This window comes from Oncorhynchus mykiss, chromosome 11, assembly GCF_057628025.1.
Source record: "Oncorhynchus mykiss isolate SJ-2025 chromosome 11, ASM5762802v1, whole genome shotgun sequence".
NCBI lineage: Eukaryota > Metazoa > Chordata > Actinopteri > Salmoniformes > Salmonidae > Oncorhynchus > Oncorhynchus mykiss.
Genome location: NC_143032.1, coordinates 66,894,530 through 66,910,165, shown reverse-complemented (window position 1 = coordinate 66,910,165; position 15,636 = coordinate 66,894,530). Strand labels below are relative to the sequence as shown.

At 40.9% G+C, this 15,636-nt stretch overlaps 1 protein-coding gene and 1 long non-coding RNA gene across 53 annotated transcripts in view; both read right to left on the bottom strand.

The window, feature by feature from the left end:
* Window positions 1–783: 783 nt before the first annotated feature.
* Window positions 784–6,153, bottom strand: LOC149979668 (uncharacterized). Of its 3 annotated transcripts, XR_016484660.1 has the most exons (7): window positions 5,876–6,121; window positions 5,639–5,669; window positions 5,319–5,367; window positions 4,950–5,152; window positions 4,394–4,472; window positions 3,060–3,121; window positions 784–2,564 (listed from the first exon to the last, which is right to left on the bottom strand). It is a non-coding gene; the product is annotated as an uncharacterized LOC149979668 (long non-coding RNA). The 3 variants fall into 3 exon arrangements; XR_016484659.1 differs by lacking the exon at window positions 5,639–5,669 and having other exon boundaries at window positions 5,876–6,153; XR_016484661.1 differs by lacking the exons at window positions 5,319–5,367; window positions 5,639–5,669 and having other exon boundaries at window positions 5,876–6,149.
* Window positions 6,154–11,605: 5,452 nt separating this feature from the next.
* arvcfb (ARVCF delta catenin family member b) overlaps window positions 11,606–15,636 on the bottom strand; it is a 310,170-nt gene continuing 306,139 nt past the window's right edge. For 47 of the 50 annotated variants that reach the window (XM_090190965.1, XM_090190970.1, XM_090190966.1 and 44 more), the window contains one exon: window positions 13,504–14,612. Coding sequence is in view for 24 of the 50 variants with exons in the window: in XM_090190970.1 (XP_090047096.1) it covers window positions 14,607–14,612 (6 nt within the window). In the remaining 26 variants the exon portion in view is untranslated. Of the gene's footprint in view, window positions 14,613–15,636 lie in introns of all 50 variants that reach the window. The other 3 variants (XM_036936131.2, XM_090190983.1, XM_021621908.3) reach the window with 1 other exon arrangement.

Genomic DNA, 15,636 nt, shown 5'->3' with positions numbered 1-15,636 from the left:
TAAAATTGTGATTCACATAAAAAATATAGATATATATTTTTTTTTCCCCTTGGCTTCACATTTTCAAACACTCTCAAAACAAATGTAATAATATAAAGTAAATTTATATTTTCCAACGGGCTATACATTTGGGTGGTGTTTTTTGCTCGCCTGAGTAGCCTTGTTTCACTGCCGGTAATAAAATTAAACCATCTAGTGTTCAGCAAAATAACAACACAATGTCAAATACAGGTAGCCTAGTCAAATAATGAACATCCAATCAGATTAACCGTTACTCTCTCGCGGGAATTCTACTAACGGTCCGTATGTAGCTGCTACAAATTCTGTTTGAGCGAAAATTGATAAAAGGGTTAAAAGAAACTAAGGCCCGCGTCCAGAGAGACACATACCAGCTCTACAGATCGTACTGCTACTACCAGCAGTACTACACCTGCACCTGTCGACGACACAAGTTGTTCTGCTTCCATGAGCACATCCAATGCTAGCATCAGTAATTCTACATTTGTTGTTAGTCCAGCTAGCATGGACACTGACAGTTGTGAATCTGATACAGCCGAAGAGCTACTGCCCCCTTACCTGGGAAAGCACTGAACAACAGACCGGAACGTTGGACCATCGAAGAGGCGCAAATATGATGAGATCTACATTGATTTGGGGTTCACTTACAGTGGGGCAAAAAAGTTCTCCCACTTAAAAAGATGAGAGAGGCCTGTAATTTTCACCATAGGTACACTTCAACTATGACAGACAAAATGAAGTAAAAAAATCCAGAAAATCACATTGTAGGATTTTTAATGAATTTATTTGCAAATTATGGTGGAAAATAAGTATTTGGCAGCAAGAGTCTCTTGGTTATCAAGGGGCAAAGTATTGACATGTTTTTTTTATTGAGAGACGAGCTTAAAGTTTTCTTTACTGACCATCATCACCTCTTGTCTGACTGTTTGCATGATGATGAGTTTCTCACATGACTGGCCTATCTCGTGATGTTTTTCTCTCGCCTGAATGATCTGAATCTAGGAATACAGGGACTCTGCAACTATTTTCAATGTGCGAGACAAAATTGAGGCTATGATTAAGAAGTTGAAGCTCTTTGTCTGCATTAACAAGGACAACACACAGGTCTTTCCATTCATTTGTGTGCAAATGAACTCAAGGTTACGGACAATGTGAAATGTGATACAGCGAAGCACCTGAGTGAGCTGGGTGCGCAATTTCTTTCCCGAAACGGATGATACAAACAACTGCATTCGTTATCCTTTCATGCCATGCATCCAGTCCATTTACCGATATCTGAAAAAGTGTGTCATCAAATTGCAACAAACGGTTCTGTGAAAATTGTATTTAAATCAGAAGCCACTGCCAGATTTCTGGATTGGGCTGCGCTCAGAGTATCCTGCCTTAGCAAATCGCGCTGTTAAGACACTGATGCCCTTTGCAACCACGTACCTATGTGAGAGTGGATTCTCGGCCCTCACTAGCATGAAGACTAAACACAGGCACATACTGTGTGTGGAAAACGATTTAAGACTGAGACTCTCTCCAATACAACCCAACATTGCAGTTATATGCATCCTTTCAAGCACACCCTTCTCATTAACCTGTGGTCACAATTTCCGATGAACAAATAAAGTTATATGCAAGATGGCTAAATAAAGAGCAAAATGATTGATTATTATTATTATTTGTGCCCTGGTCCTATAAGAGCTCTTTGTCACTTCCCACAAGCCGGGTTGTACACCAAACAGTCCCAGTCACATAAAGGGTTTCCTGAATTGAAGCGCTCTTTCTGGGGCCACTCACTTGAAAGCTACATAAAAAGCTGTGAGCAAATATTTGTGAAAATTGCTTAGGAGACATGCTGAAAGAGGGAAGGACAGTGCAGGGAAAACATACATACAGAGACCACCACCGTCTGGCTTGTTGTGAAGATGAGTTCATATTGCCCTCTAGTGGTAGAATGTTAGAACAGCAGCCTAGTTTGACAAAAAAAATACAATTTCCCTGACTAAACTGGAGAGGGGTAACAAACAGGTTGTTGCGATAGAAAAATTATGACGGAAATCTATTGTAGATTATATTTATAATAGCAAGGATTATCAATGAGTAGGTGACTAAGATAACTCTTCACTGTTGGCACCATGTACGGTTAAATTACAGCCACACTAACAAACATTACACTCAACCTCCATTTTGTGCCAAGTGGAAATGGTGTGGAGAGACCAATTAGACAGGCGATGACAGGATTTATATGGCTGGATTGGAGATGTGTGTGTGTGTGTGTGTGTGTGTGTGTGTGTGTGTCCCGACCTTTGCTGAACACACACACGCACAGCTAATCTGAGTCAGGAGGAGTGAGTGACAGGAACATTTAAAACGTCCTATAGTAGAATACGCTGTGTCCTGGATGGATCATTATGACAGAGTTGTCTGTGTACATGGCACAGCATTGTATGGTTTGTGTGACTGTGTTTCACCACATGTACCATTCACGTCTTGGCAGGGGACTCTTTCAGACAGAAGATAACACCACTAGTGATGCCGTGCTGGATTGCTCCGTGGATCTACAACACAGGAAGTAGAAACAACAGGTAAACACAACAAACACTGTTTGATTCATATTGTCAATACAGCTTCTGGCAAACGATTAGGAGGGGAAGGTTGGCTTTGTTCTTTGTTAGTCTTATCAACAGACAGTAAGTCACAGCCTGTGATACACCACAGGGAGGGAGGCCTATGAGAGGCCGCAGTCCCAGAGTGTATCCCAAATTATACCCTATTCCCTATGTATTGAATAGGGAACAGGTAGGGTGCCATTTGAGACGCAGACCCAGACAGCCTCCCTCCTTCACCCAGAGAGAGCCATGTTTTGTCCACCACCATCCCATCAAAAGCTCCAGATCCACTGTGGTGTTATCAGCAGCTGGGAAGATCAATGAAGGAGACATATCTCCCCATGTCTACTGGGCAAGGACACATACAGAGGGAGAAGGGGGGTACAGAGAGAGAGAGGAGAGTTGGAGGTGAGGGAGTAGAAAGAGGTAAAGGTTAATACTTACATGTGTGGGGTACTTTGCCGCCCTCCAGCTGCAATCACAATGCCCTTGGCAGTCAGTGTCATCTGCCAGACAAGGGGGAGAGAAATTATAATGACTTCAATAGGAAAATACAAATACCGCAGTGTTGAAATTATGTTCCTTAATTAAAAATAATAATATGGTGAACATTTACATTTTTTGTCATTAACTCCCAGTTTGAAATACAGTACCAGTCAAAAGTTTGGACACACCTACTCATTCAGGGGTTTTTCTCCATTTGTATATTGTAGAATAATAGTGAAGACATCAAAACTATGAAATAACACATATGGAATCATGTAGTAACCAAAAAAAAAAGTGTTAAATAAATAAAAATATATTTGAGATTAGAGATTTTTCAAAGTAGCCACCCTTTGCCTTGACAGCTTTGCACACACTTTGCATTCTCTCAACCAGCTTCACGAGGTAGTCACCTGGAATTAATTTCAATTAACAGATGTGCCATGTTAAAAAGTTAAATAGTGGAATTTCTTTCCTTCTTAATGTGGCTGAGCCAATCAGTTGTGTTGTGACATGGTAGGGGTGGTATACAGAAGATAGCCCTACTTGGTAAAATACAAAGTTTCTTCAAGAGCAGTCGCAAAAACCATTAAGTGCTATGATGAGACTGTCTCTCATGAGGACCACCACAGGAAAGGAAGAACAAGAGTTACCTATGCTGCAGAGGATAAGTTTATTAGAGTTACCAGCCTCAGAAATTGCAGCCCAAATAAATGCTTCACAGAGTTCAAGTAACAGACACATCTCAACATCAACTGTTCAGAGGAGACTGCGTGAATTAGTCCTTCATGGTCGAATTGCTGCAAAGAAACCACTACTAAAAGGACACCAATAAGAAGAATAGACTTGCTTTGGCCAACAAACGCGAGCAGTTGGACAGTTGGAAATCTGTCCTTTGATCTGATGAGTCCAAATGAGATTATTGGTTCCAACTGCCGTGTCTTTGTGAGACGCAGAGTAGGTGAACGGATGATCGCTGCAGGTGTGGTTCCCATGTGAAGCATGGAGAAGGTGTGATGGTGCTTTGCTGGTGACACAGATGTATTTAGAATTCAAGGCACACGTCACCAGCATGGCTACCACAGCATTCTGCAGTGATACGCCTTCAGGTTTGAGCTGGTTGAGAGAATGCCAAGTGTGCAAAGCTGTCATCAAGGTTACTACATGATTCCATGTGTTATTTCATAGCTTTGATGTCTTCACTATTATTCTACAATGTAGAAAATAGTAAACGTAAAGAAAAACCCTTGAATGAGTAGGTGTGTCCAAACTTTTGACTAGTAGTGTGGTATTACCTCTTTTCCTGTCCTGGTTAACCCTTTGACTGTGTGCTCATCCACCAGACTTCCTTTAATGTTCAGATACTTCACATTCCTGTCAAAGAAAACAACATGGTGACACCATGCAAACACCACAGGAGAACTTGTGAGAGATTTTGTGCAAACATTGGGTTTATCTGAAAAAGGATAAGTACTGCACAGCTACACTGTTAAAGCAGTTTTCTAGCTAAAACAATTACATATGAGAGTGAAGACAAAGTTTGGGAGGAGAGATGTAAAGCCATTTTCTATGAAACTGCGTCTATTAAATATGAGATTCGGTTGCACAATGTGAACATCTGCTGTGAGAGTGTGTTAGCCCTGCAGCCATTCAGTCAGAGCACTGCATGCAATCATGGACAATTCATCATAGCGCTGTAACCTCTGTGTACCAACAGGTCTACTAGGCCTAAGAGGGAATATCTCAAGTCGGAAACTTAAGGAGGCAGTTGTCATAACAAAATTACTGAAAACTGCAGGTATGCATGTGTAAAATCCCTGTTTAAGTTATACAACAGAATCTATGACATACCGCATGTGTTTTCACAGGTAGCCCAATTCTGATCTTTTCCCCAATTATTGAGATGTACCAGTCGTGGGAGATGGGCCTGGGGATTTGCCAGCCATACTTCTGGGCGTCTTTCACAGCTGTGCCCAGCAAAGAAGCCTGGTGCATGAGCTTCTTGGGAATGCAGCCCACAGTCACACACGTGCCACCAATGCCCCACTTAGTACCTGGAAGGGTAGCATGATATATTTTTTAAACTTCCATATTAATGCAGATTGTTCACAACATAGTTTGTTTACTCCGAGACAAGCAAGGTGAAATGCTACAAGTCAACAGTTCAAGTCAAGCTGTTTTTGGTGGAATGTACAGTCAGTATGAGTACATTTCTCTTACCTTTAACTGAAGGCTCCACATAATCTAACACAGCAATGGTCAGTCCTACCTGAGCCGATGAAAACAAAGGACAGAATGTTTTGGTCAATCTTCATGGTCAGTAACGCTGCATTAGCACATTAGATTAGACATTATCCTATATAAAAACCTTTACACAGAGCCAGACCTCCTGGTAACAAACCATCTGGGGTGCATTTGATTGTATACTATCCTCAAGAACAAACAGTGAAGTCCCTACTAGTTAATAACGTCGTCTTGTAATACTAATGATTTAATCATGGGATTGAGACACCACCTTCTTTGGAACAAGCCAGACCCACCTCCAATAACGAAGAGATCAGTCAAATTTCCCTGTAACAAACCAAATTCCTTGACATTCGATCTCTATTGGTCAATGCTGACACCATAAACACATACGTTACTTAGAATGTACACGAGGTTACTTATCTAGAAACCAAGCTGACAAGTGCATAATGAAGGGCATTCGAAAAGAGCATGTTATTCTACCAAAGACACTCATTATTTGGAATATTTGACACGGACAGCTTGCCAAGTACCTCAACTATTCCGAGGTACTGGGCAAACTGACAGCTAGCTTGCAGGGCATTGGTTACCACTATAGAAAAAGAAAACGCTGTTTGAGAGATTAATTCGAAATCGATTTCTCATATTCTGTCCTTTTGTCACTAGCTAGCAATATGGCAACAAACTCCATGTCTGTCAAGTTTCTCATAAAAAAAATTTGAAAAATGAATGCAGTTGGTACGTTTCCACCGGCGTCTGCCTCTAGAGAATGCTGCCATGTTGTTTTACAAAAGGCCCTTCATAGGTGTCTGTAAGTCTGCCTGCCTCATTTTACATTGGAAGCACATTCACTGAAACTACGTCGTCAAAATATAAATGTCGTTGTAGTGTTGCAAATAAAATATTGTAAAAAAACACTTGATATATGTGTTTTTGTCCTCCTAGGCCAAACATAGTTCTCAAACTCCAGGCGCCATTCTGACTTCTCCCTACGGTTTTCAACCATCAGCTTTGCCTACCACTGGCCCATGTGAACCAGTTCCGTCCTGTTATGTGGTGCCTTTTCTTGTCCGAGGAAATAACATCAATTATTGTGTAAAATGTGATTTCCAAAAGGCTTAAAATATAAAGTTAGGTGTTCTTTAACATAAAACACAAAGATATGGATCTGAAAGGGAATGTTATGCATTTTGTTTTTTGTGGATGTAGGCCGGTGCTATTCATCAACTTCTACGATAAATATGAGCCATTAAATATTCAAAATGTTTATTCATGATTTTATAGTCCTACTTAAAATATCAGTCATCAACACTTTAAAAATATATAATTTGTCTGTGTGTCTCTGATTCCACTTTCCACCCTGTTAGTGTGTAGTAATACCACTTTTAAAAACAGTCCCTTCCCACAATGACATCATGTTCAGGAAGTGTCAATCATTATTTTGGCAGGAAAACAGTGCACAGCTAAGTAACTATCAACACTTCATTTTTATTTTAATGTTTCATGATGTTAGTATATTTCACTCTTAAATGTCCACCCTGTTAGGCTACATTAGGGGAACATGTTTTATTTATTTTAATTTGACCTTTATTTAACTAGGCAAGTCAGTTAAGAACAAATTCTCATTTTCAATGACGGCCTAGGAACAGTGGGTTAACTGCCTGTTCAGGGGCAGAACAACAGATTTGTACCTTGTCAGCTTGCAACCTTCCGGTTACTAGTCCAACACTCTAACCACTAGGCTACCCTGTTATGAAATGTAATAATTAAAAAATATGTTAGGCAGAAAAGTACAAATTCACTTAAAGTGTTCACCATTATCCTAGCTGGATCTTGATCACTCACAGGATCTTGATGTCATGCTAGCTCAATCTAGATCACTATAGCTAATTTAGCCTCCAAATTTACACTCTGTTAGGCATATGCACAAAACAGGGTGGATACCATATACATAGTATATATAGATGCATGTTTGTTTCTAATTACAATACAATGACTAGGCCTATTTACATAAATGTGATATGTCATTGTATTGCAATGTATATACAATTATAATTAGCAATTGTAGTGCAATTAGCAACTATATATACAGTACCAGTCAAAGGTTTGGACACACCTACTCATTCAAGTTTTTTTTCTTTATTGTAGAATAATAGTGAAGACATCAAAACTATGAAATAACACATATGGAATCCTGTAGTAACCAAAATAAAGTGTTAAACAAATCAATATATGTAATATAGTTTTTAGATTCTTCAAAGGAGCCCCCCTTTGCCTTGAAGACAGCTTTGCACACTTTTGGTATTCTCTCAACCAGCTTCACGAGGAATGCTTTTCCAACAGTCTTGAAGGAGTTCCCACATATGCTGAACACTTGTTGGCTGCTTTTCCTTCACTCTGCGGTCCAACTCATCCTAAACCATCTCAATTGGGTTGAGGTCCGATGATTGTGGAGGCCAGGTCATCTGATGCAGCACTCCATCACTCTCCTTATTGGTAAAATAGCCCTTACACAGCCTGGAGGTGTGTTGGATCATTGTCCTGTTGAAAAACAAATGATAGCCCAAACCAGATGGGATGGTGTATCACTGCAGAATTCTGTGGTAGTCATGCTGGTTAAGTGTGCCTTGAATTCTAAATAAATCACTGACCGTGTCACCAGCTTAATGTTGCCTTGAATTCTAAATATACATCTCAGACAGTGTAACCAGCAAAGCACCCCCACACCCCCTCCATGCTTCATGTGGGAACTACACATGCGGAGATAATTGTTTCACCTACTCTGCGTCTCATAAAGACACTGCGGTTAGAACCAAAAATCTCAGATTTGGACTCATCAGACCAAAGGGCAGATTTACACCATTCTAATGTCCATTGCTCATGTTTCTTGACCCACGCAAGTCTATTCTTCTTATTGGTGCCCTTTAGTAGTGGTTTATTTGCAGCAATTCGTCCATGAAGGCCTGATTCTTTATTTGTGTCGGCGCCAACAGAGATGGCCGCCTCGCTTCGCATTCCTAGGAAACTATGCAGTATTTAGTTTTTTAATGTATTATTTCTTACACTGTCACCCCAGGAAATCTTAAGTTTTATTACATACAGCCGTGAGGAACTATTGGATATAAGGTCAACGTCAACTCACCAACATTACAACCAGGAATACGACTTTCCCGAAGCGGATCCTCTGTTTGGTCCACCACCCAGGACAATGGATCGGATCCCAGCCGGCGACCCAAATCAACGGCACTGCAGAAGGGGCAGATGGAGCGGTCTTCTGGTCAGGCTCCGTAGACGGGCACATCGGGCACCGCTCCCAAGTACACTACTCACCAATGTCCAGTCTCTTGACAACAAGGTAGACGAAATCCGAACAAGGGTTGCCTTCCAGAAAGACATCAGAGATTGTAACGTTTTTTGTTTCACGGAAACATGGCTCATTCGGGATACATTATAAGAGTCGGTACAGCCACCTGATTTCTCCACGCATCGCGCCTACAGAAACAAACATCTCTCTGGTAAGAAGAAGAGCGGGGGTGTATTCCTTATGATTAACGAGTTGTGGTGTGATCATAACAACATACAGGAACTCAAGTCCTTTTATTCACCTGACCTAGAATTCCTTACAATCAAATGCTGACCGCATTATCTACCAAGAGAATTCTCTTCGATTATAATCACAGTCGTATATATCCCCTCCAAGCAGACACATCGACGGCCCTGAAATAACTTCATTGGACTCTATGTAAACTAGAAACCACATATCCTGAGGCTGCATTTATTGTAGCATATTGCAGCATATCGAATGCGCAACCCAGGCTGGCAAAACCCTGGATCAATGTTATTCTAACTTCCGCAACGCATACAAAGCCCTCCCCCGCCCTCCTGTCGGAAAATCTGACCACGACTCAATTTTGTTGCTCCCACCCTATAGACAGAAACTAAAACAGGAAACACCCGTGCTCAGGTCTGTTCAATGCTGGTCCGCCCAATCAGATCCTAAGCTTCTAGATTGCTTCGATCACGTGGACGTGGATCATATGTTCCGCATAGCGTCGGACAACAACATTGATGAATACGCTGAGTCGGTGAGCGAGTTTATTAGCAAGTGCATCGGTGATGTTGTACCCACAGTGACTATTAAAACCTTCCCCAAGCAGAAACCATGGATTTATGGCAGCATTCGCGCAAAACGGAAAGCACCACGGCTTTAAATCAGGGCAAGGTCGACCGGGAAACATGACCGAATACAAACAGTGTAGCTATTCCCGCCGCAAGACAATCAAACAACCTAAGCGTCAGTATAGAGACAAAGTAGAATCGTAATTCAACGGCTCAGACACGAGGTATGTGGCAGGGTCTACAGTCAATCACGGACTACAAAAAGAAAACCAGCCCTGTCGGGGACCACGATGTCTTGCTCCCAGACAAACTAAACAACTTCTTTGCCACCAACACGGCCCGCTACCAGAACCTGCGGACTCTCCTTCACTGCAGCCAACGTGAGTAAAACATTTAAACATGTTAACCCTCGCAAGGCTGCCGGCCCAGGCGGCATCCCTAGCCGCATCCTCAGAGCACGCGCAGACCAGCTGGCTGGTGTGTTTACGGACATATTCAATCAATCCTTATCCCAGCCTGCAGTTCCCACATGCTTCAAGAGGGCCACCATCGTTTCTGTTCCCAAGAAAGCTAAGGTAACTGAGCTAAATGACTATCGCCCCGTAGAACTCACTTCCGTCATCATGAAGTGCTTTGAGAGACTAGTCAAGGACCATATCACCTCCACCCTACCTGACACGCTAGACCCACTCCAATTTGCTTACCGCCCCAATAGGTCCACAGACGACGCAATCACCATCCCACTGCCTTAACCCATCTGGCCAAGAGGAATACCTATGTAGAATGCTGTTCATCGATTACAGCTCAGCATTTAACACCATAGTACCCTCCAAACTCGTCATTAAGCTCGAGACCCTGGGTCTCGACCCCGCCCTGTGTAACTCTGTCATGGACTTCCTGACGCGTCACCCCCAGGTGGATAGAGTAGGAAACAACATCTCCACCCCGCTGATCCTCAACACTGGGGCCCCACAAGGGTGCGAAACTCAAATTCCCTTTGGAGATTGACTAAGTCATAGGCCCGTCCCATGAGCACAGACATTGATCTGGCATCATGGGACAGCCCTTTCCTACGGTTCTGGATATAACCCCCACCTTGGGAATTTCCCGGCAGACCAGTACCTCAATCACAGAGGGAGCTAAGGTTTGAGTAGAGACCATAAACCTAAGGTTGTAATGGTTGTTGAAACTCTGAGACTATCGATACCGACAGAATAAGAGCAAATATTTGATACTAATTACCAGTCTGCAGCTAGGAATTCTATACCATTGAATGCGAAGGCCGACAACCGCCGAAACATCTATTCTATAACAACATTTCTGAATGGGACTCTGAAGTATCTATTCTAACCACGATAGACGGGCGGATGAACTTCCAACAGAAAGGACGATTCCAACAGAGATCACGATGACACACTGAGCGTAAATATATATATTTATTTCAATTATTCCAGAATGAGTGAGCGTTCATGTGCAAAGGTGTAGCATTTCATAATTATCAATTGTGTAGTGTATTTTGTCTTTCGCGCTCTTCTCAGTCCCTTTGTCTACCAAGCCGCCATACCGGTTAAGCCCACTAGGGCACATCCCCTATCATTTCCTTGTAACCATATCTACTTTGTTTGTTTGTTTGAGCAATTCTGTGATTATTTAGTTTGTTAATAAATAAATGATTCAGACAATTGATGTATGGATGATTCATATTGAAGACTGGGTTCGTGCAGATAACCAACAATTTATGACGTTTGGAATGGGACTGACGTGAGGTAAAGAATAATTCATTAATTAGAAGACTAATGGATCAGATGTTAAAATATTTGAAAGTTATATTAGGAAAATTATAACTTTGTAATCTGAATATTTTCCTTGGTGCCCCACCTTCCTAGTTAATTACATTTACACGATTAGTTGAATCACATAATAATAATTACTGAATTGATTTGATAAAATAACAGTCTTCAGTTTAATGATGCCAAAGACACGACAGTAGCATGAGTCTCTTTTAACCATATGACAATGTGACAACTTCTACAATATATTATTTATTGGGAATGGATTTTGGCTTGAGGTAAAAATTCATGAAGCTGTATAGATCCTTGGTCTTCTTGGAATGGAATATCAACACAAAATTCACAGGCAACATGTTCTTTCCAGGCATGGTTTATTGAAAACACACCAAATTGATACTCTACAAATCAGTACTTTTTATGTTATTTGAACAAGCGTAACACTTGCCTCTGGGTATTAGTAAAATCAACATAATACATTCTGTCACTGTGGCATCGCTCTGATAGCTACGAAAGCATTAATGTACTCTTCTATGAACTCAAACCATGTTTTATGTCTCTATCGTTTAAAAGTTTATAATACAATGTTATACAAAGCAAAAACCCACCAACAGTCTAGTCTACACTGAGGACAGAGTGGGTGAATGTGTGAGTGTGTAAAAGGAAGGGGAAGGGGAGAGATATACTGTAGGGAGGGAGGCTGACAGAAGAGAAAAGGAGAGGTATAAGAGGATGAGGAGGAAGAAGGAACGACGGAGGGATAAAGAGTTATATAAAACACAATGATATCTTTATGTACCATGGAAAATGTTAAGGCACATGATAGTTACAAACACATTTGCTACTGAGCAGTACAGTTACTTTATTTTGAAGAGTTTGAATCAGTGATATCTACACAGGTAGGTCTTGCTCATTTGATTCAATTTCTGCCCCATTTTCTTGCATTTCTTTCACAGCACAGTTAGCACAGTCCACAAACAAGCCCATGGACTCATTTCATATGTATATAAATACAACACCAGGTCCTCTGGTTGTGTACTACAAAATGCAGTCAGGAATAGACAGTCAAAGATTAACAATCCAATGAAAAGCACACAGTTTTGAGGACGTATGTGGACATGGAGGACGTTAACGTGGGGCGATTATTACAATGCTTTTCTCTGAAATCAAATGTTTATTAATACATGTACTTTACATTTTTATTTTATCACATAAGTCTTTGTAAACACTGTGTAAAATATGCAAGCTTTATAAAGTCACATCACAAAGAAATTCGGCATTCAACGCAGGCACATGCCATTTGCCTATAGCTGACGCATGAGTTAAGCTGTCCAATAGTGGAGGGTCCCCTCACCAGTCCCAGAATAGGTTCATAGTGGAGAGTCCACTTGGAGATTGAGATAAAACAATCACAAAACCACTACTAAACCTTTAACCACATGTGTAGTTCAGCCTTTCTTCTCGTCTCTTTTTAAAAGACAATGACGTAATCATCTGCACTACTACATTTAAACTGCCCCTAGAAGAGGGCACAAAAAATATAATAATCAAACAGATGTTGTATACTTTATACGTGATGCAAATTCTGCCTTGAACCACAGGAAAACTGCTCTCCTCTCCGGATATAAATGACTAATATCCAATTACACCACAAAAACTGGCACTTAAAAATAATATAATATAAACATTTGTACATTTTTTCATGCTTGTTTCAAATAGTTCTTTAAAGATGCATTAGTGAAATCAAAGCATGTTTTCAGGTTCTCAGCGACTTCATATAAATTGCAGTGTGAAATGTGAAGGGAATTGTAACACTTCTGTCTAACATCTTCTGTCTATCCCTGCTGCTGTATCCAGCCATCCATCCATCCCTCTTTTCTCTCAGTCTTATCTCTTGAGTGATCCCTGCTGAACCAACCATCCCTCCCTCCCTCCCTCCCTCCCTCCCTCCCTCCCTCCCTCCCTCCCTCCCTCCCTCCCTCCCTCCCTCTATTAATCTCCTTGAAAGATGGAGACCAGGTCATCAGTTCAACTCGCCTTTAAAAAGAAAGCTGAATAACAGCTCTTCTTGTTTTGTTTTGTTTTCTCTTGACAGTACAAAATATAAATATGTGATCAGCATGACTACAGATTTGACACTTAATTGATGTGGTTATTTCTGTTTACAAACATGATATTTTATCCAATGAATGTGCTTCCCAAACAAACTATTATGAGTACACAACTAAGACGTGTCTATTGTTTTCTCTGTTCTCTTTTTGTTTTTCTTTGACCCTAATATACATTTATAAAACCAACAAAAATATCAAATGCTTTTAGATTCTACCCTTTGACACCAGGAGCATGTACTTTCCATTCCTTCATTAACACAATCCATTTATAAACAAAATGTCTTATATCCTCTTCAACTTTAATACATATCAGTGACAAACTGCAACCAACCAAGCAATTCATATATCGTCGGCAAACACATATCTCTAGTCTGTGTCGATACTGAAAATATATTTTCATTTTGTTTCGCTCAACAGCTATAAGTAACCCAACCAAATGCACGTCATTTCACTTCCTTAAGTCCAATCAACACTTGCAGACATTCAGTTCCTTTAAGTGCCCTTCAAGCATCAAGTCCTTCAAACCAACCCAACCTTCATCTACCACACCAGTCCACACTTCTTCAATCTGGAAAACCCAAACAGAAACAAAGACCAGCAAAATAAAAAAAATACAAATTATATTAAACAAAAACTATTTACTGTGCCTCGACAAAAGACAAACCAACAAAAACAAAACCTAAACAAAAGGCTAAATTGTAACATAGAAAAAAATACTATTAGAAGCAAACTGTCTCCTTTCCTTTCCAACACACTTCCTTTCCTCCCAACAAACATCACCTTCTCATCACCTTCTCTCCCCCACCACCAGTACATTGCCATAGAGATAGAGCTCTAGAATACTTGTATCTCTATGACAATAAATGCTTCCCCTCTTCCATCCTGACACCATGCAGTGCTGCTCCAGTCAGAGTCCTTGCTGTTAGGGTACCCTACACCTACATCCTGACACCATGCAGTGCTGCTCCAGTCAGAGTCCTTGCTGTTAGGGTACCCTACACCTGTCCATCCAGTGGGGAATGTAGATATGACAAGTAGTCGTTTTTAGATTTTCTTTTCTTTCTTTTTTTATACATCATTTCATTTGCTGATTCAAAAGCATGAAGCATTGGTTGTTGGATGATTGTTTCTTTTTTGTTTCTTTTACAAAGTCTATCTGCTGACGAGTCAACATCAAAATGAGTTCCATGTGTTATGGCAGTGATGACATGGGAGATCCTCTAGTTTAGGTGTTACGCTGTCGTTATTTAAGCCTAGAACACAGGAGAACAGGGAGGGAGGGGGGACACAGGTGGTTATGTCAAGAGCTGAAAACCTATAAGAGAGCAGGCTTGTGTACCAAAAGGCACCCTATTCCCTATATAGTGTGCTTATTTTTACTGGAGCCAAATGGGCACTGGTCAATAATAGTGCACTTCAAAGTGAATAGGGTGCCTTTGGACGTAGGCATGGTGTTTAAAGCAGTTGAATAATCAAGCTTTTAAAGTAAGTCAGAGGGCACAATGACCAAACGGTATTGCATAATCAAAATCACAATACAAAAATCACTATATTCATACATGCTTGACAGATGTCAAATCCAATGTAACAGACAGCGAGAGGGATGCTTTGATGATAGGTTTGAATGGCAGCTACTGCATAAAGCCAGCTTGATAAACACACAAATGAAGCAGGCCTTTCGTATGATTACTCTATCTTACCTGATTGACTCAATGTCCATTACTCTGTCCATTCTAAGCATGTCTTTGTTATAATAGATCTGTTATTGTGTTAGCTTTGACTTGACTAGATCTTAATGTGGTGATCACAACCTGTTTTCACAGTTATTATATAAACTCAATTGTTTTCAGCACTTCATTCTGTACGGATGATCATTGTCATATTTCAGTTTGCGTTTCAGAGCACCACATGAGGAGTCTATCAAAGCAGTATGGTTGATCCCTTACCCAGGACAATAAGAGTTATGGGGAAGCAATGAGAGAATAAAGAGACGTACAGCAAGGAAGAAAGATAGCCCTTCGCCTCCATAGAGCTGTTGATGATCAGCCACCTACCACAGCTTCTCACCCAGAGCAGATACACTCAGTTATTAGTTGACGGAACAGGAGCAAAGAGATGAGCAAGTGATGAGAGGATCCCCAATAGTGAGCTCTCGTGATGCTAACCCAGAGCAGCTAGCCTATCCTAGCCTACCACAGACTGTAGACATAACCGAGAAGGAGGAGCTGATGTGTGTGTTCATCCAGGCATCCATTATTTATCTGGAGGAGCTCTTTG